Consider the following 27,768-nt stretch of genomic DNA (forward strand, 5'->3'; position numbering starts at 1 on the left):
TTCCTCTAAACAAATTCATGGCAGTTATGCACCTCAGGCACATTTGTCCAAAAAGAGTTGCAACCAAGGAAGTCTTCCTGGTAATATGAACACCCTTGCCTCTTGTTCTCATGCAGATGTCAAAATACACAGAAAAGCCAGTGAGATGTCTGAAAAGAAGAGTGTGGCTAAAGTTTCCATTGGGAGAACATTGATGAGGTTTTTTTACTTGTGACTTGACTACTGTGGGAATGCTTTAATAGGTGGATCTAATGTAGGAGGCTTTTCAGGCCCTTGCTCAGTTGAAAATAGGGTCCAACTCAGGAAAGGTGACAGGATTAGGCATTGTTGAGTGTGCACCAAGATCCAAGGTCCAATAAGGGCACCCGTTGCTGATCAGATGAACCCTATGGCTTTGTCCTTGGCTGTTTGATCAAAAGAGCTAGGCGAGGATGTGCTGCTTATTGGACCCAGAAGAAAGAAAGGAACAACTGGACAATAGCAGTAGCGGTAGAGAAGAGGAGGTGGGAATCTTCAAAGACATGGGCTGCTAATGACAAAGTCTTCTATCAAAGAGCTCCCACCCCACTCCAAAATCTGTAGCTGGCATGGCCTGTTTAAAATTAATTGTCAGCCAAGGACTACTTCATTATCTGTTCCATTTAATTTCATTGATATTCCTGCTTTTGTACTTCTGGTTTTCGCAAAATTATAATGGGTTTCCCAAACATTTTGCCATATGCAGAACTCTTCTTGGTGGCAGGGTATTCCAGACATCAGAATCCAAATGCAAACTGTAACTCTCTTCTTTAGCTATCTGAGGTTGCAGTCTGAAAGCAGAAAAGGAAATGTCTGATCATACAGGTCTTCCTTATTCATATCAGAGTGTTGCACAATTTAAAATTAGGGACATATATGAAATATAAGTAAATTAAAAACAAATTGAAATGTTAAGATAATTAGATTATTTTTGACTAAAAGTGGGCTAGATTATCTTTTGGCACGCATTAACAGTCTCCAAGTAGCCTTATTTTACTTCATTATTTTTGATCTTCCTAATTTGCCTCAACATACATTAAGTGACTTCCAGATGTTCCAGCCAAAGTCCTGGTAGGAGAGACACTCTTTATTCATCCATTTGACAAAGTGTGTTGCTTTTGTTCTTCATAGGTTTAGCCTAGCCCTTTTGGTTTAATATTTTGAGCTTGTGATGGATGCAAATTTTAGCACCCTTCACCCATTTTAAATCTTTTATTTTAGCCATCATCTAGGGCAGGGGCCGCCAAACTTTTCAGTATGAGGGCCACAGCATATATTTTACACATTTTCGAGGGCCGGATGGGGAAAAATCCTTCTCAGAGTCCATATCTTTCCACGTCCCATCACCACCCAATAAGAAGCGTCCTTTCAAGCCAGAGCGAGAGAAGCCTGGGAAAGGGTGGGAGCTTTGTTGTTTCCCTGTGGCAGGTAGGCTGAGAGAGAGAGAGGGCAGGGGACAAGTGGGAGACCAATCCTGTTGCCAGGAGCTGTTAGGGAAGGCGGGTAGGTGGGGGCAGGGTGGGAAAGGTCCTGGAGTCACTTCCATCCCTTCTAGGCAGCTGTGGATCCCCCGCATACCAGACCAAGCCAGATGAAAAGGCAAGGCTGTGGCCCACAGGCAGTAGTTTGGAGACCTCTGATCTAGGGGTTGGTGCTGTATTACCTTATTTTGTTCATTATTTGCCAGCAACTCTGAACATACTTCTGGAGGGGCAATGCCAGCCAGATAATACAATTTTTCAGTGGGCATAGGTTTCTGGCAGCCAGTAATAATCCTGCATGATTCATTAAGAGCTACATCCACTTGTTTGGCATGTGCTGTTTTATACCATACAGCACTAACACATTCTGCTGTGAAGTAGTATAGGGATAACACTGCTGTTCTTATTCTTCGTGGATGTGTACCCTAGTGTGACCCAGCCAGTTTCTTAAGTAAGTTATTTCTTGTGGCATTTCACACAGAAATATCACACAGGGGTTTTCTCAGTTACAGTATATTGTAAACTACTGCTAAAATGCAAAGTACTTGTCAAATTTGTCTTGAACAGATTCTTGTATTTTTTTTATTCTGTAGGATTGCATAGCAACTAATAAATACTTTAAATATAAATAAATAAATGGAAGGAAATACCAGATTGCTAAAGCAACAGCAAGCTAGCTACTCTTTACTAAGAATTAGTTACATATATATCTCTACTTCAAAGAACTCAAGATCTAGTTCAGCTATTTTTTTGTCCTCAGTCTTGGAGACTACAGTATAATCATAGGAATCTTGTACAGTGTGTAATGATTAAATACAAAGTGGTAGAAAGATCAAATAGCTAGGCCCCTTATCCTACACATCAAATAACCTTTCTAGGCTGGGAAGAGAGAACAAATAAATGCAGTATTTCTTCTTCAAAATAACAGACCAGTATTAACAGCGCACTTCTCTTTCGCAAAACATTTAATTTGCAATATTGCCTGAAATGAACTGCTGATGTTTTTCCTTATTTGGGTGAAATTATGAAGCTCACATATTCAGCTGGAAAAAGGACATCCTGAATCCAAAATTAAGCTGATGATTGCTGCATATTCTCATGAGCAGAAACCTTTCCCTTTCTAGGTAAAGTTTTAAAAAACTGTCCAGTCAATATAGGCATTTTGGGAAACACTTGAGGATTTAATGGCTGCGGATGACAATTAGAACACAGCCATCTGCACAATTATGCTAAGATCTGGAAATACGGATTTTATGTAGTCTGTGATACCCTGGAGATGACCCTCTCCTGGGTATTAGGCAATTAGGCATTAGGATGATTTGAGGTGACTCAGAGCCAAGTGTGGGGTTAAGATCTTTTTTCTGTGTTTTTTGTTTGCTTGTTTGTTTGTTTGTTTGTTTTGGTGGTAAGGGTTGGCACATCTGATGGTGCTGTGTGTGTCGAAACAGCTTTCGGTCAGAGCGAACTATGACATTTCACAGAAGACTCCTCTGGCTGATGGGGTGCGCAATTGGCATGGCCCTGCTTATTCTATGGTGTAGTGTATCAGTTCTTTAATATTGTCAACAGCAGACATCACATATTTATGCGTGTTTCTCTGAAGTGATTACAAAGTGTTTTTTTTATTTGAAAGGGGAGAGTTTCCAGATCATGGTATATGCAACATGAAGTAATTATAAGGCTAATTTTGGGTTCAGAGCCATCTTCTTTCAGCTGAATGAGTGAGTTTGATAATTTCATTGAATGAAAGAACTGAGAACTGGAAATAAGAAAACAATGTAAGTCTCATTTAAACCCCATGGTGCATCCTTGTGATTGATGAAAAATTGTTCATATGTACAATTTTGCCATGCAAGAAAATCCAGAGAAACTTGTTTTGCAACATATTTTCTGCTTGCGATATGCAAAAGGACAGTTTTGTGTGATGGCTTGCCAGGGTTTAGATTCAGTTCCAGAATGTGTGCCTGAAACATATGAATTAAGAAAGACTGAAGTATTTTTGAGCAAAATAATATTTCTTCTACCACTGGGTAACCACAAAAAGACTCCGCTCTTTAGGTATTTGATGGAAACTCTTTCAAATCAGTGGGGTAGCTGTATTAATGTGTTTCAGCAATAAGAAAAATATTTAAACACCTTTCGCACTAACAAAATTATTTCATTATGAGGTTTTGTGCTTGGAAGAAATATGATTATATCCACAGTGAAAGAAAAGTGCTAGTCATTTAAGAGCCACATACTCTTGTTTTTGCTCTTCCAGTTCATAGAGTGGGTTTTCACAAACACAACTAGGTTTCAATAGTTTAGTGGGATAGCTTGGTGGTTTGGAGCACCTGTCTACAGAGCCAGGAGACAGGAGTTCGGTTGACCAGTGAGAATTGCCTTTTTGACCATGAGCAAGCTGTATAGTTCCAGAGTATCACCAGAAGTGTTTAACATCTAGAAAACCCTGGGTCACTCAAAGGTGACAGCACTGGATTCATTTATGATAAGGTAGAGCTCTTGAACATGTATGGGTTGTACCATTTACGTGGTTTCTATGCATTAATAAATGATGAACAGCATATGATCCAGGTCACACCATTCTCAGCACCTCCAAAAGTCTGTGCTTATACTGTATGCTGTTTAGAAACACTGGATCTTAGAGAAAGCGTGATGGACAGTGGACTATCAAATTTACGTAATTTGAGAAACAAGATGCAGGAGTTCAAGCCTGCCATAAGATGTGTCCAAAGCTCATCAGATCCATCTGACATGGACAATGGTCTGGCTAATAGCAGGTGTCGTCCATGAACATTTGGAGGGCCATTGGTTCCCCACTGCTCCTCTTTATTATCCTGACAAATCTCGAAAATGTTATAAATAGCCAGAGAAAAGCGCTCTGTATTTCCTTTAGGAGGAGGGAAAGTGGCGCCTCCTATAGGACCAAGATCCCCCTCCATCACATCAGCCCGGTTTCCGAGGCAACTGAGGGCTTGGGAGGCCTTGGGTCCCTTGACAATCCTCCCATTCCTCCGGGGCCGGAGGTTACCATGGCAGCAACCTTTTTTGCCGCTCGCTCGCTTACTCTTTCATCTTTTCAATCTCCCTGCCTCCCTCCGTGGTCGTAGCTTTCCGTTGCCATGGCAACCGTGGGGGAGCGCAATAATAACAAGCGCGGGCGGGGGGGGGAAGGCGAGGAGGTCGTGGGTTGACTGCAAGGAGAGGTGGTGGGTGAGCCGCCCCTTCTCAAGGCTGGGGCAGGAGAAAGGCAGGAGACCGTCGGCCACCGTTGTGCCCGTGGTTCGGGGTGGTGGTGGTTATAATCTCTTTTCCCCCATTAAGAGCGCAAGGGTGAGGAGGACCCAGGTGTCCTGGCTCTGAGCCTCTTTCTGTACACACTGTTTCCAGGATAGATAAATCTGGGAAATGTTCCTTTTTTGGGGCTACAACTCCCAGAATCCCCAGCCAATATGCTGTCGGAGGATTCTGGGAACTGTAGTCCAAAAAGTAATATTTCCGAGTTCGAAGGCTGTATTTTGGAGAACTAGTGCGGTGTGGTGGACAGAATGACGGACTGGGCCTCAGGAGGCAAGGGGTTCGAATCCCGTATTCAGACATGGAAGCTCACTGGGGGAGTGGAACTTGCTAAAAGCTCTCCTTAATTAGGATCACTGTAGGTCAGTTCTAATTTGACGGCATATAACAGTAATAGCTACATTGTAACAAAATTTTCCCTTCTGGCCTCCCGGCGCAAGGGTCAGCCTCGGGAGTTCCGGGATCTCTCCCGCTCTTCCACCTGGACCCATAGCCCGAGACCACCTGGTTTAAGGGTTTGGGATCCTAGTACCGTTTCATCCCACACACCCAACTTTCTTCCCATCCTCGTTCGAGCACCGCTCCGTGCCGGGTCATCGAAGCACTTTCCCGCAGCTGCAGGAGAGGGGACTCGGAAATGAGGGCTGATCGACTCTCGCCGATTCGGAGCCAGGAACCTTGGGGACCCCGGAGTCCGGGTGTTCTCACCCCGAGAAATGAATCCAGGACTCCGGGCTGTCCGTGTCGTCTCCCCTTCCCTCCCCCTTCCCAGAGCGGAGAATCATTGGACTCTGATTCGACCGATGCCCTTTTATCTCTGAACCAGAAGAAGATCCAGGGATTCGGGTTCTCTCCCTAAACCCTTCTAAGAGCACCCCACGCACACGCACACACTCCTGTGACACGAGCCGGCCCCTCTTCCCCTTCCCCTCGCACGCTCCCACACTCCCGCCAGGAGGATTCAGGACGCCCTGCCGGGAACTTCCCTCCTTGCAAACGGAGTAGGGGAAAGAAAAGAAAAAAAAGCTTGAGCGGAGCGAGCGGAGGACCCAGGCGTCCGGGCATCCGGCTCCGCCTTCTGGTCTCTCCATGTGACAGGCGCCGTCACCGCTGCATCCCCGACGAGGTAACCGGCGGCCTGCGGGGCTCCGTCGGAGGCAGGAAGAGGCGAGGATCCGCCCCCTCCTTCCCTCTCCCGCACTTTCACCCCCGCCTGCCCCCCCCACTCACTCACACACACACACTCTCTCACACACACACCCCATCCACCCTCCCCAGCACACCCCGAAGCCACCCACGCCAAGTGGAAACGCGGTCCTCCAGGCGACAAGGGGGCCTGGCGGGGGACACCGGACCAGCCCGCCCGCCAGCCACCCACGCGCGACCGCCCACTTCTGTTCCCCCATCGATCCCGACAGCAACTCGAAGCCGCCCAGGAAGCGGGACCGGTCAGGAGGAGGCGAACGGGGTCCAGTGCCCAGGGGGTGGTCCGGTGGTGGTGGTGGTGCTGGAAAGAGGAGGAGGAGGAGGAGAAGAAAAGGTGCCCTGGCGAAGAGCGGGCACTCCAGACGCCGGCAACGACCTGGGGAGAGAAAGGAGCAGCGGGGTGTAGGAGCCGATCCCCCACACCCGCCGCTGGGAAGCAGGAAGCGGACTGGGAGCCCACCCACCCCCGAGGGCGGCCGAGCTGGGGGGCCCCGCCCAGCCCATGGAGCCGCCCGGGTCCGGCGCCGGGGGTGCTGCCATGCTCACTGGTGAGTAGAGGGAGGGACGGACGGACGGACGGAGGGGGAGACCCTTTCCGAGTCCCTACCCACCCACCCACCCAGTGCTCCGGCCCTACCTCTGGGATCCTTGCTCCCTCCTTCCCTCCCTCCCTCCCTCCCCGTGTAAGGGTAGAAACCCCCTGGAAAGAGAGGTCCATGTCAGTCTGGATCGAAGGATCCTGCCTGCCTTCCACCTCCCGGCCTGTCCGGTTCAAAGCAAGAAGGGAGCCCCCTCTTTCTCCCGCCTCCAGCCTCAGGTGGAACCGAAGGCAGTTTCAAACTGATTGCCCCCAACCAGTTGGCATTTGAGTCTGTGGTGAAAAAGAGGACGTTTAGTTCAGGAACTCCTGTGTTCGTGTGGATTCATCTGGTGTGTGTGGGGGGTCCTTTTGCTGGGCATGGAGGGCTGCCCAGGTATTCAGAGAAGAGATCTCAGTCAGTGGCACTTTATCACCCTAAAACTGGTTCCTACTTAGAATAGAGACTCTTGTAGACTCCCCACTTCTTGGGACGTCATTTGTTCCCTGCAAAAGCTGCCCCCCTCCCTGGCCTTCCTGTGGTGGGGACCCTGCCTGGCCCACTTCGTCAACTGGTGTCTTCCTAGCCTCAGGTCATCCCTTCTTTTGAGTCTTAAGGATAGTGCTGGACTCAAGAGACTTCTCCTGGACCTGCCTTGTTCTCTTCTAGGCCCTACCTGTTTTCTACCCACATCTCCCTTGCTGCCATTCCCCAATCTTACCCAGGACTCTTCCCCCCCAGCTTATTTTACCGCCTCCACTCTCTGTATTATCTCCCGGATTACAGCATTTGATGAGGTTTTGTATTCAATCCAGTTCCAGAAAATCCTTTCTTTAGGCCAAATCCAGATATTCATGGCAAGGTGGAAGGGGGGGGGGAGCAGAGAGAGGAAACAGGAGGAGATGAGTGAGTGGGCGAATAAGCCTGTTCTTCATTCAATCCCTGCAGCTCCTCTCTTCCAGCTCTGCATGCAGGCCTTTCCCCTAAAGTCAGAAACCTCAAGCTGCTAGAAGAGCTAACTCCCCCCCCCATCATTTCAATGGGGACCAGGGAAGGCTAGGGAGGGGTTCCCCACATTACGTCTATACAGGAACTGTTACATGAAACTCGGGGAAAGGGGTCACGGAAGATGGTTCTTTATCTGTTTGCTAGGGGTGGAGAGCCAAAGGAAGCTAGGGTGGGAAGAGGGGCAGGGATTCAGTCGGGGGGCAGCCTTGATCGTGTGCCATATTTTGCTCCACATTGAGTTCCTACAACAGTTCCCCACATACCTGGTGTGAGAGGAAGGGCCTTCCAGGCAGAGAGTATGACTTTTTACCCCGTCTTCTTTTTTGGACGGGGGGGGGCAAGATACCCCATTATGGTATAGTAGCTGGACTGGGACTCAGGAGACCTGGATTTGATTCCCCGGCTGTCCCATGAAAACTCACAGGGGTGCTGGTGGAACTGGTAAAACCACTCTTTAAATATCCCCCCCCCCTTACCTTAAAAAATCTATTAGAGCTGCTCAGATAATGTCAGTTCTGACTTGATGGCACTTAACAGCAAATTCTGTTTTTAAGTATTAATCATTGTTTGGAGCTATTGTTAGGATATGAGACAAGGACGACTTTAGATTATAATTGTAATTGGGCCAGTCTCCAGCTCTCCCCACTTATCTTTGATTGGGTCGTATGTTTGTGTCCATAGGATAGCTTCCCTGCTGCCTTTTATGTCTCTTGTTTCCAGTGCATGGCCCAGCCTGTTCAAAACAGAACAGGATCCTGTAGTTCTGTTGTGCAGTAGTTCAGGTTATCTTGCATTCAACTGGAGTCCAAGGCACCCTGTAAATTTGTTTCGTGTCCTCCCTTCAGGAGCTCACGTGCCAATGGCTACTGCTTGGTCCATGTGCTCCAAGACTGTAATGTTGAGATTGGATATTCTCGTGAGTGTTACCTCCTGTTTGAAGTGTATATAAAGCAAAAAATGACAGTTACATGCCTCTGTCCTTTCCTTGCTTGTTCTTTTTATTCCTAAAACCTCTTCCTCAAACTGTCTGCATAGTGCCACCTCTTTAAAATTCACATTCACGCAGAACCCACCCCTTTTGTAAAGTCTTTGGCTTTACTCCTGGAATGTAGATCTTGCCGTATCTCAACAGAAGTCAGACTAGGTGTGCGTATAACTGCCTTGATGCCCACTCATCATTTAATAATAGTAATAGCGGTTGTCTGCTTTGAAGTAAATTCTGGTGACCATTTCCAAGATGTTCTAAATACAGAGCACTCAGAAGTGGTTTACCTTTTCCTTCTCCTGGAAGCACCCTGCGTTTGTGTAGCTTGCTCAAGGCCACAAAGGCTGGCTCTTCTCTAAGGAGAAACACTGGGGGAATTGAACTCCTAACCTCTCTCTCCAGAGCCAGGTATTCAGTTTGCTGAACTATCCAGCCAGCTCATCCATTATTACCCTGTCAAAGTTTAAATGGTTTTGTTATGCGTACTGTCAGGTACCAGTGGGGATCATGTGACCTTCCAGATGAATCCTGGGAGTTGCAGTCCAGCAATATCTGGAGAGACACCCATCCCTGCTCTGATTCTTCCACCAAACCATAAATCTTTATCTTTGAAGTTTTGGTGCTCATGCAAATGGGTGATATTCTAACCCTCTCCCTTTGTATAAGGAATGTGTGTATTATGTGCCATCAAGTCAGTTCTGACTTATGGAGACTCTAGTTGGGTTTCCAAGATATGTGAGGTATTGAAGGTTTTATTTTTGTCACACACCCACACCCCAATACTTTCCAAGGCTGAGTTTGGTATTGTGAATCCTAGCCCAACACTCTGTCCACTACGCCACACTGACCGGAGTGCCAATTGCTGTTTAGAACTATTCCGGTGCTCTTCTGGAACACTGGAGAATGAAATCTTCTTCTGTTGGACTAAATGGGACTGTTGACACCTGCATTTTCATTTTCAGGTCATTTGGAACAGTTCTTATTGGTGACATTGAGAGGCCGCCTGTAAGAGTTACATATTATTTCCAGACAGGCCTTTCTCCTCCAAGTCTAGACTGTGCCTTTTTTAAATTAGGGCAAGGTAAAGCCTGCTATCTGACCTTCCTGCATCATCCTTCCTCTCTGTGTGTGAGAGAGAAAGAGAGATGGGCGGAGAGGAGAGAAAGAGAGAGACATATTGCAACATCTATTATAGTAGCTTTTTCAGAGGGTGGCATAATGTTAATCAGAAGGATGTCTGCTCCATTGTAACCTATTGTTTTGTTATAATAGGTTTATCTCAACACAAGGTGTATCATCATTCCCAAGAACTGGGTCAGGACTATATTTGCAGTAAGAAAGCACTTCCAAACGGATTAGTTGATACTGCACACCCAGTTGACAGTGATGGAGTGTTTTTTTTTCAACCTGGTTATGTCAGGCAAATTGTTCTCTTTTTGGAAAAGACAGACCAGCTATCTTTTGCATTTGGTATTATTTCTTTTTTTTTTTAAATCTTAACATACCTCTGTTGAAAATTACTTTTAAAAGTTGTGGGTCACAACAAAATATATCCATGAATAGTGATGCTTGTGCCGGCTGAATGCGAGAGATTGGGAGTTCAATTCTCCTCTGTGCCTCCTATGAGTACAGCCAGCCGTGGGCAAGCTGCACAGTCCGAGGGCACCCTCAGAAGAAGGGAATGGAAAGCCACTTCTGAGTAACTGGAAAATCTTGAAAAGGGTCTCCATAAATCAGAATTGACGTGATGGCACAGAGTACAATATCATGATGCTTGTTTAACTTATGGAGGTAAAGAGATACAAAGCAGGGTCCCTGTAGTATCGAAGGGGCAAATGCCAGGGAGGAAATGGGCTCACAGCTACTGCTTCCAACGGCCTCTGGTAGTAACTTGAATGCTAAGTGTCAGCTAGAGCTACAAGCCTCTCTAATTCGCTGCACCCAGAGATATATACAAATGATTGAGAAAATAGTACCCATACTATCGTCTTACTGTATGTGGAATTTGGTGCAGATATGGCACTTTGAGCTACATCTACAGTTGCTGGTCGTACTGTCATTAAATATTCCCCAAGAATCTGGGGATTAAAATTCCATGAGGCGATCCTGAACAAACGATGGCCAATTGGCCACCATTCCCAAAGCTACACTTTGTACAGAATTCCTGGGGAAAACTAGGAATGGTCCAAGACATTTGGCTGCCTGAGGAAAGTGCCCTTTCCCTAGTCAAGGTGCATAGTACTAAAAGCTAGCCAACTTACTGTGACACATGAGGCAGACGCTCCCACGGGCACCCTGCTCCAACCCTGACAGAAAGAAAATGAACCCAGAATAAATAGTAACTGCTTGCTGTCCTGTCATGAGAACTGCTTGAGAGACAGCTGCTTTACTCTGCCTAAGGATAGGGCTGGCTCCGGGATAAGTTCTACAGTAAATATTTGTTTAAACACCCTGCATCATTGGTTTCCCAAGTGGTCATGACAGGGACAAAAGCAGGGGATTGCATCAGGCCTACATTTTCGCTTGCTTCTCACCTCAATAAGATAGAAGCAACATCCCCCCAAAAATGGTAAGTGGACAACAGGGCTCACAAGCCATGGCTTTCTATGCACAGCAGAGCCAGGTGGTATCTGTCTCTTTGGACTGTACCAATTCACGAAGCAAGTGGGGAAATCCTATAACGGATTTTCCCAAGGGAAAAAAAAAGGGAAAACCAAACTCCCTGCATAGAAAAACTAAGCTGAGCAGATGAAAGTTTCCGCCAAAACGTTTCCATCACCTGTCCCCACTCCCCTGCCATGACTGGGGAATTTTTTCGCCCCCTTTCCCCTCATTTCTTGAAATAGTAATATATTCATTTTCTAAACCTAACACCCAGCTTTTATTGCCCTGGTGAGGAACATTTGGCCTTACAAATGTTTTTGACTCCAAATCCCAGAAGCCTCTGCTAGGTGGGCCAATAGGATGAAGCCATGGAAGTTGTTGTCCGAAGCGATGTGAAAGACCAACTACTCCCGACTTCTGCTGTAGTGGTTTGTTCTACTGATACAAGCCAGTATGGTGTGTAGTGGTTAGAGATCCACATTCAAGTCTTCACTGAGCCATGAAACTGAGTAGATGATCTCAACCCTTGCTGTCAATCTGAACTCCCTCAAAAGGTTGTTAGGTGGGTGAATGGGAGGAGAGGAGAGCCATGAACACTCCCATGAGCTTATTGGGGGAACGGTGAGGTATAAACATTACTAATAATGAATATGAATAAATAAATAAAGACATGAACTGCCATGTTATTTCCAGGGTCTGTGCCATGTCACAATGAGTGCTAACGAATGCTGTATTCTCTTTGTCTATTTTTCTTCCCCCGTCTTCTCTTTCTAGTCATGGATCCTTCTGTCACTCTATGGCAGTTCTTGCTACAGTTGCTGGAGCAACAGAGCAATGGTCACCTCATTGCATGGACATCCAATGACGGGGAGTTCAAGCTCGTTGATGCAGAAGAGGTAGCACGACTCTGGGGGCTGCGGAAGAACAAGACCAACATGAACTATGATAAGCTGAGCCGGGCCTTGCGTTACTACTATGATAAGGTGGGAGCCTGCAATCTGGTCTTCCTGTTGCTTCCTATGGGTTTTTGTTTTGTTTTGTTTTTTGCAAGAGGCGCTTTCCCTGCCTTGCTTTCCCCTACAGTCCACTCTTTTCAAGATGAGTCTGCAGTAGGGTTGCCATGTCTCAGCACTGGCTGAAGACATGGCAACTAGTGGTGTATTCCATGATCTTTGGATGGGGAGACAGACCCCAGGCCATGTAGCTCTGAAGGAAGAGAAAGTTTGATCTCTGTGTGAGAGGTAGTTTTACAATGTGGGTAGTCATTTCCATGTATTTTCAGCTTGTGCAAGGGATCACTGAAGTTGAATCAAAGCAGAGAATAAGGACAGCATTGCAACTCATGAGCCTTCTTGTTACACTAGTCCTGACAACATATGCATAGAGCTTGCAGTTTTTTTAAAAAAAACACCCAATACCCAGTGTAGCGGAGTGAGACTGCCACAGTCCCAGTAACAGTATATGGCCTAGAAAAATTCCCTATGTGCCACATGTTGGCTTTGGATGAGACAGCATGAGATGTGACCCCTACAACGTTGGCAGCAACCATTGCAACTGTTGGGTGCATTTTAACAGCTGGGCCATCTCCAAATCGTGTTGTCCATGCTAGTTGGGGACTTCTGGGATTCATAAGCCCAAAATGTAGCATTTCCAAGTTTTGATACAAGGGTAAAGCTCAGAATTCTGTGAAGTCTGTAGTGTTTGAGTGCAAGTGGGGAAAAGATACATTGTGTGGGCTGAGTTGTGTTCCATGTACATGCTCAGTGTATTGCGGTCATATATTGCTCTATGCTCTTAGGAAAGTCCCAGTAGGATGGTCCCATGAAAAAGAACAAAAGCCATCTATTGTCTTTTCCAAGTGAGTGTCTAAGACATTTCATTTCCTGAGTAAATGTCTTTTTTTTTTTTTTACTGCAGAGGACCAAAATGGCACACTCACATAACCATTTCGCATACAGCAACCAATCAAACTAAGCATTTGAATCTTATTTTGACCCTGGCAGCTGGATAGAGCACTTCCCATCACAGCCAAAGGAAGCAGGCTAGTTGAAGGAAGCCAGGTTGTCAGGTTTACAGAGGAAAAGACCTGGTTTGAACATTAAACCCCAGAAGAAGAAGAAAGTTCACACAGCTTTGTCATCCAAGAGAGAGAGGTGGCTAGGGAATTCAGGAGGAGGGCTCAGCACTCTTGGCTTCTAGCATCTGCTGCCTGAGGGAGTGATGGGATTGCCCTCTGTCTCCTGCCTTCCCTGAATGAGGAATATATATGTAAATGAATTTAATAATTTATTTAGTTTTGAAAACGCATGTTTTCTTGGTATTGAATAGGAGTTTACTCTGGCATCTAATTGTGAAGGACTTTTAAAAAATCACAGATAATATAGCTTCGATTAGTATGGTACACAGAGCAAGGGTTGACATGGTATCTATGAGTGCCTGTAGTTTAGCAATTTCCAGCATGTATAGCAGGGCCAACCCAAGGCCTTTTGCTGCCTAAGGTGAGAAGATGGTGCACCCTCTTAATTCCATGTCTAGAAACCAGAGAGACTGTTTTTAAATCTTAACTCTCACACCACCGGCAGGGGAATGTTCCACAACACCAACATATGTGACAGCAGGGTAGTTTAGAAGAAGTCATGTGGCTTCCATATGTCTGTTTCTAAGAAAGGGAAATTGCCATGAGCTTTTGCTGCTGCTTCCTGTATCTATTGTGTGAGGCAGTTGCCTGTCTGGCAGTAAGACCAGCCCTAACACATGCCCTTTCTTCTCAAGCCTCTCTCTTTCCAGAAAAAAAAAAATCAAAGGCAGATTCTCTGGGTGTGACGGATGCAACTTGCCGATTGTACTGTGGCCCGTTCTAATTCTGGTATCCTCTTTTCTTTCTAGAATATCATCCGTAAAGTCAGCGGGCAGAAATTTGTCTACAAGTTTGTCTCTTACCCAGAACTCTCAAACATGGAAGGTGTGAAGGACGAGGGAGGAACGAAAAGGCCCGAGCAGGTTCAGAGCGAGGCCAAAATGGGCGAGGGGCCGTTTGGGACCCCCAAAGCCCCCCGTGGGGGTGGGAGTGCCCCACGCAGCAGTCGAAATGAATATATGCGCTCCGGGCTCTATTCCACATTCACTATTCAGTCGCTACAGACGCCTTCGCCTGCTGGACGGGTGGCCCGCCATGAGGCAGAGCCCCTGGCTGTGGTGCCACCCCCAGCTGTTCCTGCCCCTGAACCACCCCCTCCTTCCTTGGCTCCAGTTGAAGATCTCCCACAGCTTCACATCAGCATTGAGGAACCCGAGGAGCTGCAGGAGCCCTTGCAGGTAAGGCGTTCCAGCAGCTTCCCTGCTTGGTGGAAGGTGTTGGCTTTTCAAAATGGCGACATCAGGAGAGCTGCATACATGTCTGTGAGCTGGAAGGCTGGTTATGGCAGCTGGAAGGGAAATTAACCCAGTGGTTCTCAAGCCTGCGGGGAACACAGATTTTTTATTGCAAACATTAATAAACGTCTTTCTGTACAATTTTTCTCAGTACAATTTTTTGACAAGAATTTTTTTTCCTACATTTTCATCCACCAATCGAAATGCTTTCTTTCATTGTTTTTTTCTTTGTATTTTTTATTTTTTATAAGGGATAACAAAAAGGAAAAGGGAATTGGGATTGATGAGGAAGAGGGGAGACAATAACATACTTTCATCCATTCTGTACCTATTGCCATATCAAGATTTTTATTATTCTATTTACTCTTTTCTGCCTTCTAGATTCAGTTCTCCTTTCAATATGTACTGTTCACAAGCTGCCTGTTGATTCTGTCCACTTGTTAAATAGATCCCATCTTTCTGTTGCCTTTTGCAAGGGATAGTCCTTCATGACTTCTGATAAAATGTCCATTTCGGCTATTTCCCGTGTCTTTTCAATAAGATCTTCTTGTTTCGGTACCGTTGATCTTTTCCAATTTTTAGCATATAAAATTCTAGCTGCTTTCTTTCATTGTTGATGGCCAAAATCCTATTGGCATTTCATGCTGACGTAATATAAATTATATCTACAGTGACTTCATTAAGTTGCCAACTTTTGTCCCCAAAAGTTATAGTGACTTTGGTGAGAAATTTTGGGTGAAAATTGTTAGCGTCTTATGAATGTAGACAGAATATGTTGTGTGCAGAGTCACACAACTTGACACGCAAGAGATAATGTTTGTGCTATCTGTGTAACTTGTACCAGTTCAGTTCTAATGGTTACACAATGCTTTTTTCCTGAGCATAAGGAAGAGGGTTTGAGCCCATGTCTACAAAATCACTGCATTTTTGTTTCTTTAAAATGTAATTTAAGCATAAATATAATAACAGTATATATGTAAGCTTATAAATGCCCTTCATTTAATCATTCTAGCACACATCAAATACGAGGGTGGAATTTTGTTTCAATGTATGTTTTATGACAATGAAATTCATAAATTCCTTTGCATTCAGAATGGGAAGAACCTGAGCACACGGCTTTGTGTGATCAAGTTTTAAAAATCTGGATTTAAATGACTTTACATTGAACTACATTGTTGATGGGTTACAACTGCCACCTCTTTGTTCAAGGGAGACTTATTAGTTTTTGATACATATTTAACATTTTAAGTTGTTTTTAATTTTACCTATATTGTATATATGTCCATAATTTTAAATTGTGCAACTCTCTGATATGAGGACAGATGGGCAGACATATAGAAAGACGTAGCAGTTAGATACAACATGGTCCCCTCCGTTCAGCTCTCTTTACTAAGTAAACATGTCCAAAGCAGATAAGTGAAACTTTAGTTTGGATTTGTTTTTGAAAAATGCATCAAAATTAGGGATGGGCAGAAATCTCAGTTTGGAGATTTGTGCCGATTCGTCAGCATGGCACCGCAGGTGTCCCCTGTGTCCCCTTCCCTCATCCTTCCCAGCAGGCTCCCCCCATTCACCAGCCAATGTGTGCTGCTCATTCCCTCCTCTTCGTGCAATCATCCAGTCTGAGCAGGAGCACGTACTTCCCTCCTCTGCCCCCTCCGACAGCTGACCACTGAGACAAGGAGGCGATGCAGGGATTCCTGCAGTGCTGCTTTTGAGTGGGTGGCTGCTAGAGGGGGCAAAGGATGGAAGCACACACTCCTGCTCAGACTGGATGATCATACAAAGAGGAGGGATAGAGCAGTGCCCACTGGTTACTGAATGGGGGAGTTGTTCGGGGGGGATGGGGGAAGGGGACATATGGAGCACCTGTAAAGCCATGCTGATGAACTGGCTCAAATCTCACAACTGAGGCTTGTGCCCATCTCTAATCTAAATGTGCCTAGTTTGAACAAGAAAAACATGTATTTTTTTAAAAAAAGTAGAAAGCAACAGAACATGAAGCTGATAGATTTTCTAATCCTCAGTGTACATCTATGCCAACCTTTGGAGATGGAAAGATGTTCAGAGTGACTTACATGTCAGTAAAAGAAGACAAGTTGGTCTCTGCCTCAAGTTTACAGTCTAAACTGCTCTGATACAAAAAGAAAGGAGGGATGAGGAGGAAAGCAACAGGCAAAACAACAAAGCTCAGTCACAACTTTTTTGATGTGATGAGGTTCTTCAGCATGGTAAAATGGATTCTGGATGACAGCTGGGGAGGGGTGATGCCTTATGGAGCCCACAGGGCCCCTTACTAGATCAGTCCACCTCTTCCTCTGACTCCAGTTGCTTCTAGATTCACATCTAGATTACTTCCTGCTCTCTGTTTTATTGATTAGATTACTGGACTGCATACCAACCACAATAACTTAAACAAATACTTGCAAGGCACAATTCAAGACGTTAGTGTTTATGTTGAATAATCAAACTGGGGGACTCACCAAGTCTAAGAAATGCCCTCTTTTCCTATGATCCTACCATTATTTTAGTTTTCTGTGTAAAGCTTGTAACATGTCTTACCTACCACCAAGAGAAGTCAGGTTGGTGGGGATATTTTACAAGGTCTTTTCATTAGCAGGCTCTGCTGATGTTGAAATCCCTCCCTATGTAGCTTAGGTTGGCAGTTCCTTTGGTTACTTTTAGTGCTGCCGTTTTAAAACATTTTGTTCCACTGGCGTTTGAATGATTTTTCAATACCATTCTGCTGTTCTAAGAGCTGTTTTTAACGGGTTTGTTGTGATATTTCTTTAATTTTTAAAATACGTATATCAAAGAGGGCCTTCCAAAGCTCACACCACAAATTGAGATTTTTCAATTGTGGCCTCTTCTCTCTGGAATAAGCTTCCCATGAAGGTTCACCTGGGCGGGGCCACCCCTCTCCGTTTTTTAGGAAGCTAATCGAGATGGAATTATGTAAAGCTGCCTTCCACTAGTGCTGATCTATTGACCTGAATTGTTTCAATGTGTTTTAATTTGTGTATTTTTATTTAAAGGTAGGTTTATTGGGTTAGGTAGTGACAGGGTGTTTATTGTATTTTTATTGTATTTATTGTACACTCTGGATTTTTTTTTTATTGTATGGTTTTGCTGTATGATTGGAACCATCCAGAGAGTGTTCTTACTAATGAGTGGGAATAGAAGTAGAAATAATAAATACATAGTTTATTTTAAAATAATATTGGATATAACAACTAATACTGTAAACATTAAAACATCTAGTAAAGAACACTTAAAAGAGAGAAAAAAACTTAGTGCACTCCACTGCCGGGACTATTAGGGAGTAACCGTATAAACCATTTACCCTTTTGGGCTCCCCTTCTTCTTCCAAAATTGTATAAACTCATGCGTTAAACTTTGCCTTTCCCTTTATCATTACAAAAATAAAAAGCTCCCCATATATCTGCAAAAACATGTTTACTAGTTTCCCGCTGCTTAACTTTTATTGCATGCAAGTTCATCTTTAATTGCTATTATCCCCAACATCTCTATACCAGTCACTTAACAGTATATTATGAACTGATTTCCAGTTCCTAGCAATAATCAATCTTCCCACTGTTAACAGATTAGAAATTAGTTCTCTCATCTATCTCCTTTTTGAATATTGATAAAAGTGCTATTTTAGGAAATAGAGCTACATTTTAATTGCTTATTTCATTTATTTCTTTAAAGATCAATTGCCAAAATTTATATATTGTATATACTCATATTCCCACCACATGTGAAAATAAGTCTCTATTTTCTGGCATCCTCTCCAGCACATTTTAGAATAATTATCATCTATTTGATTAAGCTTCCCTGCAGTTAAGTACTATCTCCACACTAACTTATACAAATTCTCCTGTATCCTAATTGACATTGATCTTAATACTGTATTCTAATATTCCACATCAGTTTCCAAGCACTACATCTTATTTCATCTCACAAGTCACATTCCCATAACTTTAAGTAAATCCTTCTGTTCCTCTGCTTCCAATAATAAATTATAAATTTTACTCAGACAAAACAACAACAACAACAAAGCTGAAAGGTGACTCGTGAATGATTTTATAAACAGCTTAATCCCTGTCAGAAAATGGAGGCATTTCTTATTTGCTATAAGAAAAACTTTAGCTAAAGCAATTCTTTCTTTAGTCATATCAGAATGTTGCAGAATTTACAGTAAAATTATGGATGTATATGAAATATAGATAAAAATGGAAACAAATTAAATTGTTAACATAATTAGACTATTTTAACCAGAAGTGGGCTACTTCAATAATGTTACCTTGGCCATTTGCTAGATCTTCTTTTGTATATGTGGAGGGGCATAATTTGCATGCAAATATGTGCTGCATTGATTGACTTTCTCCACAGTCATGGAAAAATCGTCCCTAAGTAGCCCCATTCTAGAAGTGTTGCACAGAAGCTAAAGCAATAGGAAAGAGACTTTATAGTATTATAGAACCATAGAATAGTGAAGTTGGAAGCGGCCTATATGGCCATCAAGATCAACCCTCTGCTTGATGCAGGAATACAAATCAAAGGATATTGATTTGTGCCACATGGTTGTCTAAGTTTCTCTTGAATGCCTCCAGTGTTGGAGCACTCACCACCTCTCGAGGTAGTTAGTTTCACTGTTGTACTGCTCTAACAGTTAGAAAGTTTTTCCTGATACTTGCTGGACCATAATTAGCATAGCTGGAGCATAGGCTGAAGAGGTATGTTTGCACAGATCTAAGAAAATCTAAGATAGAAAGTGAGGCAACAAGTAAATAGAATTGACTGAGCAGGATTTAGGATGCACAGGTGGTTAGGAGGAAGGCCGAGAAATGGATGGAATGAGATAGGGTAAGGAGAAGGACATCTGAAACAGGCAAGATACAGACAGGATGAGGCACAGTCAAGGAACTCTGAATAACTTTGTGGCTCTTTTACTAGCAACCTTATTTGTTGGCCTGGTGAGATTCGCTTTTTCTTTGACAGCGTGCTTCTGAATGGCAGGCACCGGGGACAAACAATGGGGTGTGGGCTGCATGTCCAGGCCATCTTGTTAGCATCTGACGGGCCTCTGAAAGAAACAGGAGAATACCCTGTTCTTCCTGGGTTGGCCCTACCATTAGCCAGAATGGAGTGGTTGCCTTGGACAGCAGATGTGAGTTGTCTTGAAAGATACTAGTGACCTGTTATCCAAATAGGTGGTAGGGTTCACCCCACTGTCCCAAATTGAGGATCCTCCCTGGTCAGACGATGTGCCAGCCCCTCAATGAAAGCGCCACAAATGATAGATCATTTACTTTGTTGTTGTTTCACCTTTACTGCTGGGGATTGGTGGAGATGCTTGTGGGATTTTCTGCCCACGGTGCCAAAATAACCTGGCTGGCCTGGGATACTCTGTATGCATCTTGACCTGGGATTAACTGGGTGTTAGCAGAGCTGGCTATTAGCAAAGGGTGGGCAAAGAGCAAATATCTTCATACGCATGAGGGTGAGTCCGCCTGACGACCTGACGATAACGCTCTCCTTCCTGCTCATCCAGGTCATGGTGGAGCCCACCCCACTGGAGACTCCACCGCTTGATGAGAAAGTGCTGGTGAAAGTCGAAGAGAGTCTTGACCTTCAAGAAGAGGCAGCTGCTCTGCTAGTGGTCATGGATGCTGCAGTCAAGGAGGAAACCCCACTTGTTGAGGAAACTCCTCTGGAGAAGGTGTCCTTGGAGGCTGAGTTGCAGGAGGAAGGAGCTGGACTTCCAAAAGATGACACGCAGCCCCCGTCCGTTGCCACAGTGAATCTTGAAGGACAGCCCCAGAAGGGCAAGAAGCCCAAAGTCCTGGAGCTGCCTTCGCTGCCAACCCAGGAGAAAGTAAACGCAGCGGTGAACAGCCTTCTGGCTCCAGGAGGGACAGGGAGTACTCTGACCCCAACCACAGTGATCTCTTCTCATGCACTGGTAAGACCAGGTTTATCAGCACACCCCGGTGGATGTCTCTGCATTCCGAGCAACTAGGGATAGAATTCTGGAGTCCTTTCCAAAATCAGAAGTACACTTCTCCCTTCAACAATGCTAAGGCTAGGGGCACTTAGTCTAGAATCCATGTAGAACTCTTATGTCCTCCAAAATGTAACTGGAAAGCATGAACAGTTGATTCACACACACACACCCCCAGTTCTCTCTGTTGGAGTTCTCTTCCATAGTGTTCACAATCTAGATTACACATAATCTCATTACGTATGGTCCTAGTTTCCATACAGTACCGTGTTTAATGAGCCTTAAAGGTCCTTATGACCCTCTGATCTAGCCACTGAATTAGAGAAATTTTGTTTGGGGACCAGTAGGCCACTAATACCTTCAGTGTTGAACCTATGGGATTCTGGGTGGCTAGGGGCACAGCATTTGTTCGTTTGTTTAAAAAAAAAAACAGTGTTTAACCAAAACGATGCTGTTCAGACCCATAAAATTCAAGTGAGAAGTATTTTTTGTTTGTTTGTTTGTTTGTTTGTTTGTTTGTTTGTTTGTTTGTTTGTTTGTTTGTTTATTTATTTATTTATTTATTTATTTATTTATTTATTTATTTATTTATTTATTTATTTATTTATTTATTTATTTATATGCCGCCCACTACCTGAAGGTATATTCATTTTTACCAGGGCCATGCCAGATTAAAATAGGAAGTTTACAGATTTCCCCAGAACATCTTGTTTTTACTTCCCAGTTATAAACAGCAGATATACTAGAGCTCGGGAATGTTCTTTGGACTACAATTCCCAGAATCCCCTAACCAGCTTTGGCTAGGACATTCTGGGAGTTGTAGTCAAAAAAACATAATATTACCAATCTTTGAAATATGTGTATACCATGAAAGCCAGCATGGTGAGGCAAATAGAGCGTCGTTCTCGGATTCAGGAGACCTGGGTTCAAATCTCCACCTGGCCACAGAATCTCATGAGGAAAGGTGGAACTGGTAAAACCACTCCTTTAATATCTCACAGATCTTGAGAACACTATTATGGTTGCCATAATATGGTAGCAACAGGACGGCACATAAGAATAGCATCCATATGACACAATAAATTAGAAGTCAGTGGCTAATCTGGCCTCAATTGTCACCAAGTGGCCTTAAAGTTACTAACCTAATAGCCAGAATGGTGTTGTGTGGGACTGTTTTTTTTTAAATTTATGTGGTGAAAGGCTTTCCTGTCAGCCTACTTTATGGTACTGGGGTGGGATTTGACATCCCCCCCCCCATCCATCCACTCATCCCATTTCAGAGCAGTCCTGAAATCACTGATGAGGCAGTAGAACAACCAGATGTAAAGGAGAACAGCTTTGCTTATATGCAAATGAGAAAGTGCCCCTGACAAAATTCCCCCATCTGCATAGCTACTGATTTAAAAAACGAAACCAAACAACACACGCACACACAAGCACGCACGCACACAAACACACAAAAGCCTTAAAAGAGCAGACATGGGGCAAAAAGGATTTTTTTTTGTTTCCAAAACATATACCTTTGTTATACATATAACAAAACAGATGTTACACTTTTCTAGTTATATTAATTTTTTATAAAGTAGCAGGCCGACAGAGTAAGTCTTTGGACCCAAGAGGACCTGCAGAATTGTAGTTCCTTTTTTCTGTTCTAGTTGTGCCATGCTGTTCTTTTCTCTTTTCTCTCTCTCTCTCGTTCTCTCCCCAGACCCCAGTTCTTCTCACGCCGAGTTCCTTGCCACCCACTATCCATTTCTGGAGCACCCTGAGCCCCATCGCACCACGCAGCCCAGCCAAGCTCTCCTTCCAGGTATGGTTTGAAATTCCAGGTTGTGAGTAGGACTCGGGGTGTAAGAAGAGGGAGGTGACAGATTAGGGGAGCTGCATCTTGGAACTGCTAGTCAGTGGTAGAACTGGAAGACCATAGAGGTCAGTTTGAGGAACTGGAAGGACAGAGTCTAGGGGCTTGGTGACAAAGACCTTACATCCCAGAAAGAAAACTATGGCTCTCCCAGATGTTTTTAGACTGCTAAATTGGGGTAAATGTGGGGAGGGCAGGGGTGCTAGGTCCCCTGTAAACAAGGCAAGGATGCCTTCCACACTTTCTCAGCTATTCTAAACGGGGGCCGCATGGCCTCCTGGGCTGTGGGGGCTGGCACATTTGAAGGGAGCCACAGACTGGAAACAATTCTTCACACACTACCTTGTAAGGTTCGTTGTGTGACTTATACAATCCTGCTTCGGCCTATATTTCTTTCCTATTGTGTCTATAGCCGTGGCCAAAAAAAGAGAGGGGGGTTTGAAAATGGCTGTTAGAGAGCACGTGGGAACTTCCTGAGCCCAAAAATCTTTTTTTTAAACCTAACAACTGTCTTGGTATTGCTGGAGGCCACAGATTTGGGGGTGCTGGTGGCCACAAACACAGATCTTTGGTTTTGTGTGACACCTGAACCCGACAGAAGGTGGTGCTCTGACATGTTTTTTTTTTCAAAACACGGAAGAAGCAAGCCAGCACCCGATTGTGCACTCACACTTCCTCTGCTTTTGAGGGCCAAAACAAGCCAGAGTGTTGTCTCTTGCCAGGCCCAGACAGCCCAATGCTTAAAAACTGCTTCTGGGAAGAAAATGAACAAGGTGACCTTTGAGGCTTCTCTCTGCTCACCGGTGCTCTGCCCCAGATAGACTCCCCCTGTAGGTGAGCTGACTTCCTATGGGGCTCCAAACACATACCATCTTCTTACTGCCACTCTGTCCGTGTTTATAGGGTAAGGATAGGTCTGGAGCAAAGAAAGGGAGGGAAAGGGTTTTGTCCCACTGTGTCGCATGTTGTTTCCTCTCACAAGACTCATCCACACAAGGTCTGTGGCTCAGATTGAGGCAAGCTGGAAGAGTGTTCACTTTTCCCCACGGATTCAGAACCACTCATTCCAAGTTTCCATACCCAAAAGTTTTGACTTTCCCTTGAATATTCTCCAGATTCGCCCAGTTGGAATTTCTGCAATGAAAGACATCCCTTCTCTTCCTCCGCCTGCCTCTCGCCATCCTTCCCTCTCATGCCTCCCATGCCATTCTCGGCCCCATCTCCACCCCTTGTCTCTTTTCCCTCTCACAGAGGGAGGCAGTGGCGAGGTACTTCCACAGAGGACATCAAAGCTGATGTCAGGGGAGTTCAAACTGGGCATGTTCCATATGAACTCAAGCTTGTTTGCGACAAAGAAAAAGACAGGGCTGACACATCTGGAACAAACTGGATAGGGGAGAACCCCCCCCCCACACACACACACAATCATTGCCAAATGAAGGAAAACAGTCCTGAAGCAGAAGGGGAATGGAAGGAATCAGTTCAAGTTAAACTTATCCAAATCAGTGGGTCATGGAACACCTCTTTAATCAGAGAAAACCAGATGTGTAGATGAGCCCTATAGTAACGTCTTCCTAGGAAAGGCAATTGTGCAAGCCCTAAGCATCTCTCTCTCTCTCTCTCTCTCTCTCTCTCCAGTTTCCTAGCAATTCCAGCTCACAAGTCCACATCCCATCACTCAGCGTCGATGGACTCTCCACTCCTGTCGTCCTGTCTCCTGGACCCCAGAAGCCATAACGTTTCCTCTGCCCATCGCAGTCTCCCTATCTCTTGCTGAAGAGCTGGCCTGAGTTTCTTTCCCAGCGTGTGGGATCACTTCTCCAGCTAGACAGCTAACGTGTCCCCTTCACCGACCGGAAGAAGGCTTTCTTCAGTCTCCGGACCAGTGACCTGCTTGCAGGGGCAACGTGCGGCATAGCGAGCAGATCCATCCACTGGCCTTGGATGTGACAGGATTCTCCTTTGGAGCCAAATGATGCCTCCTTTACACCAAGAAGTTGGTGTGCCGCGCTGGCCTCCTTCTCGAACGTTTAATACAGCCCTCCAATACCTCTTTGGGGCAAAAGGGAGATAACCTCTTTTATTTAGTCTCCTCTCTTATTAAGGGGTTGTCTTTGTTCACCTTTGATATGGCCGTATGGGTTCCTTTTTTTTTGGTTTCCTCTGTCTTAGCATTCAGACTTGTAACAGAGATGACCTTTGGTGGCAATCCAAGGCCAAAAAGGCCATTTCATTCCCCCTGCCCTCCAAGATAACATGAACATCTTGTTTCATCCCATTCTTTCCTTGCCTGGATTGGTTTGGGGCGAGCTAAGTCACAATGCACAATTTGCACTATAGCCCCAGCAAGCCTTGTGCGTTTTAGCTGGATGTAGGTGGCAGAGTCAATGTCAGCCATATTTATTTTCGCTGTGCGATTCTTTCAGCGATGGGTGGATGATGATCAGAAGGCAAGTGTGTTGTGTCCTCTTTGTTATGAGAGGCCTAGATAGTTAGGATGAAGAGTTTTAAGCCATTTTTTTTTTGTTTTTGGCTGAATGAGGACCATAGTGCTGTGTCTCTTGTGGCTGAATGAAGATGATGAAACACTGCTGAGCATGAAAAATCTTCATATGTTATGAAAAAAGGAGTGTTGGAACAGGCCATTATTTCGCTTGGCTTAACAAAAGAGAAGGGAGGGAGGAGTGTTTGCTGTGCAACACAGTAGGAAGAAGCACTGCCAGTCATACTGTGTTTTGCTAGATGAGGTAGCAGTGTCAGCCATGTTTGTTTTGGCTAGCCAGCGTTACCCTGGTTTATTGAGGTGGGGATGTTCTTGCCGTTTCTTTCCGTTGTATCAGATTCCACCTCTGATATCAAGACTACAGCTGAGGAAGTCTCTGTCGTTTCCACCCTCGTCGATGTACTTCCTACAGGTCCACGGTTACCAGTCCATCAGCGTGGAGACCAGAGAACAGAAACGCCGTGATTTATTCCTGAACTTTCTCTCTTTGCTGAGGAATGGTTTCTTTAATTTATTTCCTGAGGATCAAAGGCCACTGCTGAAATCACCAAAGGGAAGGTCTTAATGCTCTCTGTGGGTGACTGTTTCCTGTGATTTCATTTCCTTCGTCTTTGGAGAAGCGTTAAGACATTAGTCATCTTGCAAGGCAATCTTAACTCGTTGATCGGTCACTGAAGAGGGAGGCCTGCTTCACATACCTCTTAAGTTTCCTACAAGTTTTCAAGTTTTGAATCACCATGGGAGCAGCAGCACTCACAAATGGCCCACCTTGTATCCTCTTCCTGCAACCCCCCCCCCCCAAATGGAGAGGGACTACCTTTGGAAACAGAGCTGGCCTGCCTCTTTCTTTGGCTCCTGCAAAAGGGCTGTGTTTCGAGGTGGGTTTAATGTAACTAAAACTCCTCAGCAGGTGACAATTGCATCACTTACCAATTGTGTTGGGAAGCAGTTCTTCCCATAGGTATTTATTTGTGACACAGAGGAGAGGCCATTTCAGAAATATCCTATGATTCATAATAATCAGAATTCCCAGCACCTTCTATTTTTTCTCTCTCACACAGAGTATAATATATCTATTCACAGATTTTTATCTATGACCAAGAGGGTCGTACAAAGAGGAAAATAAGATGGCTTTAGAGCTATATCTATCTTTTTGTCTGTTTTTGATATCTATTTTTTACAGTGGGGGTGGGAGAGAGGGAGTTCTTTTAAAGCAAAATGGAAAAGGGAAGCCTTTGGTTCCCTAATTTGTGTCTGGCTATTTTTAAATGGAAGAAAGATCATAGAGCATATTGTTCAGCACAGTGGCTTTCAAACTGTTGCCGGAAATTTTCTTTAATGGCGGACTGTAAGAGAGAGAGAGAGATGGCCTGCCGTGATCAAGTTTTCCCTGGTCCTGGTAGTATGTTGTATATGTTTGAGGGCAGTCTTTCCCACCAGATGTTTTGAACTACAACTCCCATGCTCCTCAGCCACCATAATCAACATGCCCTGGAGTCCTCTGGAGTATTAGGGACTTAGTGGCAGATTCTCAGCTGTTCCTCAGCACACATTTTGCAGAAAGGGCTGTGAGACTATCACGAGAGACAAACTATAGGGAGGTAAGCTGTGAGGAAAGGGTGGGGGGCAGTACCCCCCCGCCTTCTCACCTGTTGCTGTTATAAAACCCTCCCACTCTTTTGTGTGGACAATACAGGTCTAAGTTGTAAAACATCCGCTACCTTTCTGTCCAGTTTGGCCCTGACTTGCTTTTACTCAGTTGTAAACTTAGAAGTAATAAGGCTTATTTCCTTGAGCTCCTTCATAACAGATGAGGTAGAAACCATCAGTTGCAGCTTCTGGTGTCTGGTCAGATGAAACACGTTTACTTTACAGCAAGAGGAAGCTGAGACTTGATATGAGGCCCAAGGACAGCTTTGTGGTTGGCAGATGTGGGGGCAATTTTAACCAGACAGATGTGGTTAATTTTAATCATCCCTTTGTGTAGCATTTAATAGTTGTAACGAGTATATTTTTTGCACTTCCATATTACCTCCTATGGGGAGAAATCTTAAGTGCTTTACAAGGGGTGGTTTACAGATTTATTGAATAAATTAAGGCACTTTGTGTAAACAGCAATCTGCATATCAATCAGGTACAAACCATGAGTGTTATTATGGATAAAACTGTGTGTAAATCATATGTGATTTGTGTATAAAGTAAGCTGTGCTTTAAAGCAAACTGTGAATACACCATGCATAAGCCATGAGTATAATAATAGCAAACCATGGGCAAAGAAATAAAATGCATCGTGGCTGAACCTTCAGCAAAGCACGAGCAAGGGCAAAAGGAACTCTGGTGAGATTGTGTGTAACCCACAAGTACATCATGAGTAAATAATTGTAAACAATGGACTTGCTATGTACCTTTATAAATAACTTGTGGTTTCGCTGTAGACATCCAACATGCAAACCACAGGTAAGCCATGAGTAAACAATCAGTAAAATGCAATTTTTGTTCCATGTAAACTGTTAAGTGAAGTATGGTTACGTTTGGTGTACACCATATGCAAACAATGAGTAGGTCATGTAAGCCATGTTTGGCCTGTGGTCAAGCCGTGTGGAAGCCTGTGTAATGCTTAAACCATTTGAGCATGGTTTTCTCGAACAGGCTCCCTCCACATGGGACTTCTCTCTCTCTTTCTCTCTCATAGAGGTGCCATTGGGTTTCCCCCCAGTTTTATTGAGAGCACCCAGCAGAGTAGCTTTATAAACTTTTTTTTTTTGGCATAGGACGAATGGCCCCTTTGGCGCTCTCCATCCTGAACATCTGTCTTCAGGGTTAATTGCTTTAAAGTCCCTGGGGGACT

At 44.5% G+C, this 27,768-nt stretch overlaps 1 protein-coding gene across 1 annotated transcript; it reads left to right on the top strand.

Annotated features, from left to right (window-relative positions):
- The first annotated feature begins 6,360 nt into the window (after window positions 1-6,360).
- Window positions 6,361-27,427, top strand: ELK1 (ETS transcription factor ELK1). Its single transcript, XM_020797632.3, has 6 exons — window positions 6,361-6,550; window positions 11,952-12,160; window positions 14,064-14,492; window positions 20,107-20,517; window positions 22,265-22,366; window positions 24,056-27,427. The coding sequence occupies exons 1-6, from the start codon at window positions 6,505-6,507 to the stop codon at window positions 24,152-24,154; spliced, it is 1,296 nt and encodes a 431-aa protein (XP_020653291.1). The 5' UTR covers window positions 6,361-6,504; the 3' UTR covers window positions 24,155-27,427.
- The last annotated feature ends 341 nt before the right edge of the window (window positions 27,428-27,768 follow it).

This window comes from Pogona vitticeps, chromosome 2 (assembly GCF_051106095.1).
Source record: "Pogona vitticeps strain Pit_001003342236 chromosome 2, PviZW2.1, whole genome shotgun sequence".
Classification (NCBI taxonomy): Eukaryota; Metazoa; Chordata; class Lepidosauria; order Squamata; family Agamidae; genus Pogona; species Pogona vitticeps.

What these genes read in the sequence shown, in the direction of transcription:
- ELK1 (XM_020797632.3), top strand. Translation starts at nt 6,505, where the DNA reads ATGGAGCCGCCCGGGTCCGGCGCCGGGGGTGCTGCCATGCTCACTG. An exon ending in GGGTGCTGCCATGCTCACTG is followed by an intron (nt 6,551 to 11,951) that starts GTGAGTAGAGGG and finishes TTCTCTTTCTAG; the next exon opens with TCATGGATCCTTCTGTCACT. An exon ending in AGCTGCAGGAGCCCTTGCAG is followed by an intron (nt 14,493 to 20,106) that starts GTAAGGCGTTCC and finishes CTGCTCATCCAG; the next exon opens with GTCATGGTGGAGCCCACCCC.